At 38.8% G+C, this 2,689-nt stretch overlaps 1 protein-coding gene across 1 annotated transcript; it reads right to left on the minus strand.

Moving 5' to 3' along the window:
- Positions 1–1,333: 1,333 nt before the first annotated feature.
- Positions 1,334–2,194, minus strand: LOC109242863 (uncharacterized mitochondrial protein AtMg00810-like). The gene has a single exon (XM_019409742.1). It carries the CDS (start codon positions 2,192–2,194, stop codon positions 1,334–1,336), a length of 861 nt encoding a protein of 286 aa, XP_019265287.1.
- Between the last annotated feature and the right edge of the window lie 495 nt (positions 2,195–2,689).

Raw genomic sequence — 2,689 nt, forward strand, 5'->3', positions numbered from 1 at the left:
ATATGAAATGCTAACATGCACAATCAACGTACAGATTATTAGAGTACATGCAACATAAGATAAAAGGGATGTTCTTACACGAAATGGAAAAGACAAAGTAAAAAGTGAAGATAAAAGCAAAGGGCTAACGTGCATTTTCCTATGTATAATAATGCTCAAAACATAGTATAAGGATTGAGTGAAGAAAGTGGAGCATACCACCTTGTTGGGTGCTATCTGCCTGGAACTATCCAATGAAGTACGAAAAAGTGAGCAATAGTTGGTATTATGAACCTAAACAATTCAAGATATTCATACTAAAAAGTGATTACAGTGGGTGATTTATTATTAACTAATTATTTCTCCTATAATTAAGTGGAGGTACAGACCCCCATTAATATAAGTGATGGGAAGCACATGAGCTAATTAAGAATAAAGTAGGAAGCAACAATATTAGTAATGTGATTCTTTAATTTCCTTCAACCACCAAATGAATACGATGGGATGGATGAAATTCCTCCGCTCTTAACCAGAGAATCGGACTCGAGAACTAAGAATGGAGAAATTTCTTGGAGCGGTTACCCTTTAAATAAACTTTATGCGATGCGAATCTGAATTAATCGAACTAGTGAGTTCCTAATACTAAACTGTTTAAAAAAAAGGATGGAGATATTCTTTTCCTCCTATACTCTTTAAGGTTGGAACAATCCTTCCATTTCATTGATACCCTTTTAAGTAGGGCTTAGACGAACCACATATGTCCACATCAAAGTGATGAAATCTACACAATTCGTTAGAAACAACACACGTAGTAATGTCGAAGAAGAAGAGGAGACTAAATGTGAGATACAGAAGTGAGATAGAGAAGAAGAAGCTCTAAAAATTATTTATTACACATGGTGTGGTCCCCTTTATACACCACTAACCGCCTCTAACCAACTACTTACTTATTTACACTTTAGTCCTCCAATTAGTGGGTTAGTGCACCTTTAGTCTAGTCTTTATAACAATACTCCCTTCAAGCTGGGGGTTGAAATACATTGAGCACCCCAAGCTTGGACAGAAGAAAGTGATGTTGTGATGAACCCAAGCCTTTGGTTATGAGATCAGCCAGTTGTTAATTGGTAGAAATGTACTGTGGTGCCAACTGCCCATTCTTGATCTTCTCTCGAACAAAGTGACAATCGATCTCGATATGTCTAGTACGTTCGTGGAATATAGGATTAGTAGCTATTTGCAGGGCTGCTTTGCTATCATAGTGCAAAGACACTGGCTGCTGAATCTGGACTTGCAATTCCTTAAGCAATCCTAGGAACCATGTGATTTCTGCAGCTGCTGCTGCTAAACTCCTGTACTATGCTTCTACTGAGCTTCGACTAGCAGTTTGTTGCTTCTTTGATTTCCATGAGAGTAAAGAATCTCCTAGTTTGATGACATACCCTGTGACAGATCTCCTGTTAATAGGACAGGAGGCCCAGTCTGAATCACAATAAGCAGACAATGTATCTATAGGCCCTGCCCCTAGCAGAATACCAAGGCCTGGTGCTGCCTTTATATATCTCACCACTCGCAATGTTGCATCCCAATGAGATTGTTTGGGATGTTGCATGAACTGACTGAGTACCTGTACTATAAAACTCAGGTCTGGTCTGGTGATGGTCAAGTAAAGTAACTTACCAATAAGTTTCTGATAGCTTCCCATGTCCCCAAGTTCTTCATCTCCATTTACCCCTACATGCTTGTCATATTCAATAGTGGTCAATTTCTGGTTGAGCTCTATTGGGGTGGAGATGGATTTAGCTCCTGCAAGCCCAATTTCTGATATCAACTGAAGTGCATACTTTCTTTGTATGAGTAGAATCTCCCTTTTTGATCTTAAAACCTCAATACCAAGGAAGTATCTTAGCTCCCCTAGATCCTTAACTATAAAGGAATTGTGTAATGTCTGCTTAGCTTCATCTATCAGTTCTGCACTGCTCCTAGTGATAAGCAAGTCATCCACATATACTAAGATAACAACAATGTCTGATGTTGTATTTTTAGTGAAGAGTGAATGATCAGAAGCACTCTGATGATATCCTGCCTCCACTAAAGCCTCAATCAATTTGATATTCCATTGTCTTGAAGTCTGCTTAAGACCATATAGATTTAAGTAGTTTGCAGACCTTATACTCCCCTTGTCTCTGGAAACCCCGTGGCAGTTCCATGTAGACATCTTCATAAAGATTCCCTTGCAAGAAAGCATTATTGACATCCATTTGAAACAGATCCCATCCTCTAGAGGCTACTATGTTAATGATTGTTCTGACAGTAACCATTTTGGCTACAAGAGAGAAGGTCTCATGATAGTCCAACCCTTCTTGCTGTATATAACCTTTTGCTACTAACCGAGCCTTGTATCTTTCTATTTCCCCATTTGCTTTATATTTTATCTTAAACACCCAGTTGGATCCTATAGCCCTTTTTCCTCCAGGTAAGCCAACAACTTCTCATGTTGCATTGTCTTCAAGAGCTTTAATCTCTTGTGACATAGTTTGTACCTAGTTTTGATCCTGACAAGCTTCCTTGAAGCTCTTTGGTTCAACTGTTGCAGAGAACGCCCCCAAGTAGCCCTTGTAATTTATGGACAGATGAGAGTGGGATACACTGTTTGAAATACAATGAGGATGATTTTGAGTCTTTGAGCTTGTAACATAGTCTTTCATCCATA

This window comes from Nicotiana attenuata, unplaced genomic scaffold, assembly GCF_001879085.1.
Source record: "Nicotiana attenuata strain UT unplaced genomic scaffold, NIATTr2, whole genome shotgun sequence".
Classification (NCBI taxonomy): domain Eukaryota; kingdom Viridiplantae; phylum Streptophyta; class Magnoliopsida; order Solanales; family Solanaceae; genus Nicotiana; species Nicotiana attenuata.

What these genes read in the sequence shown, in the direction of transcription:
- LOC109242863 (XM_019409742.1), bottom strand. Translation starts at nt 2,194, where the DNA reads ATGTCTACATGGAACTGCCACGGGGTTTCCAGAGACAAGGGGAGTATA.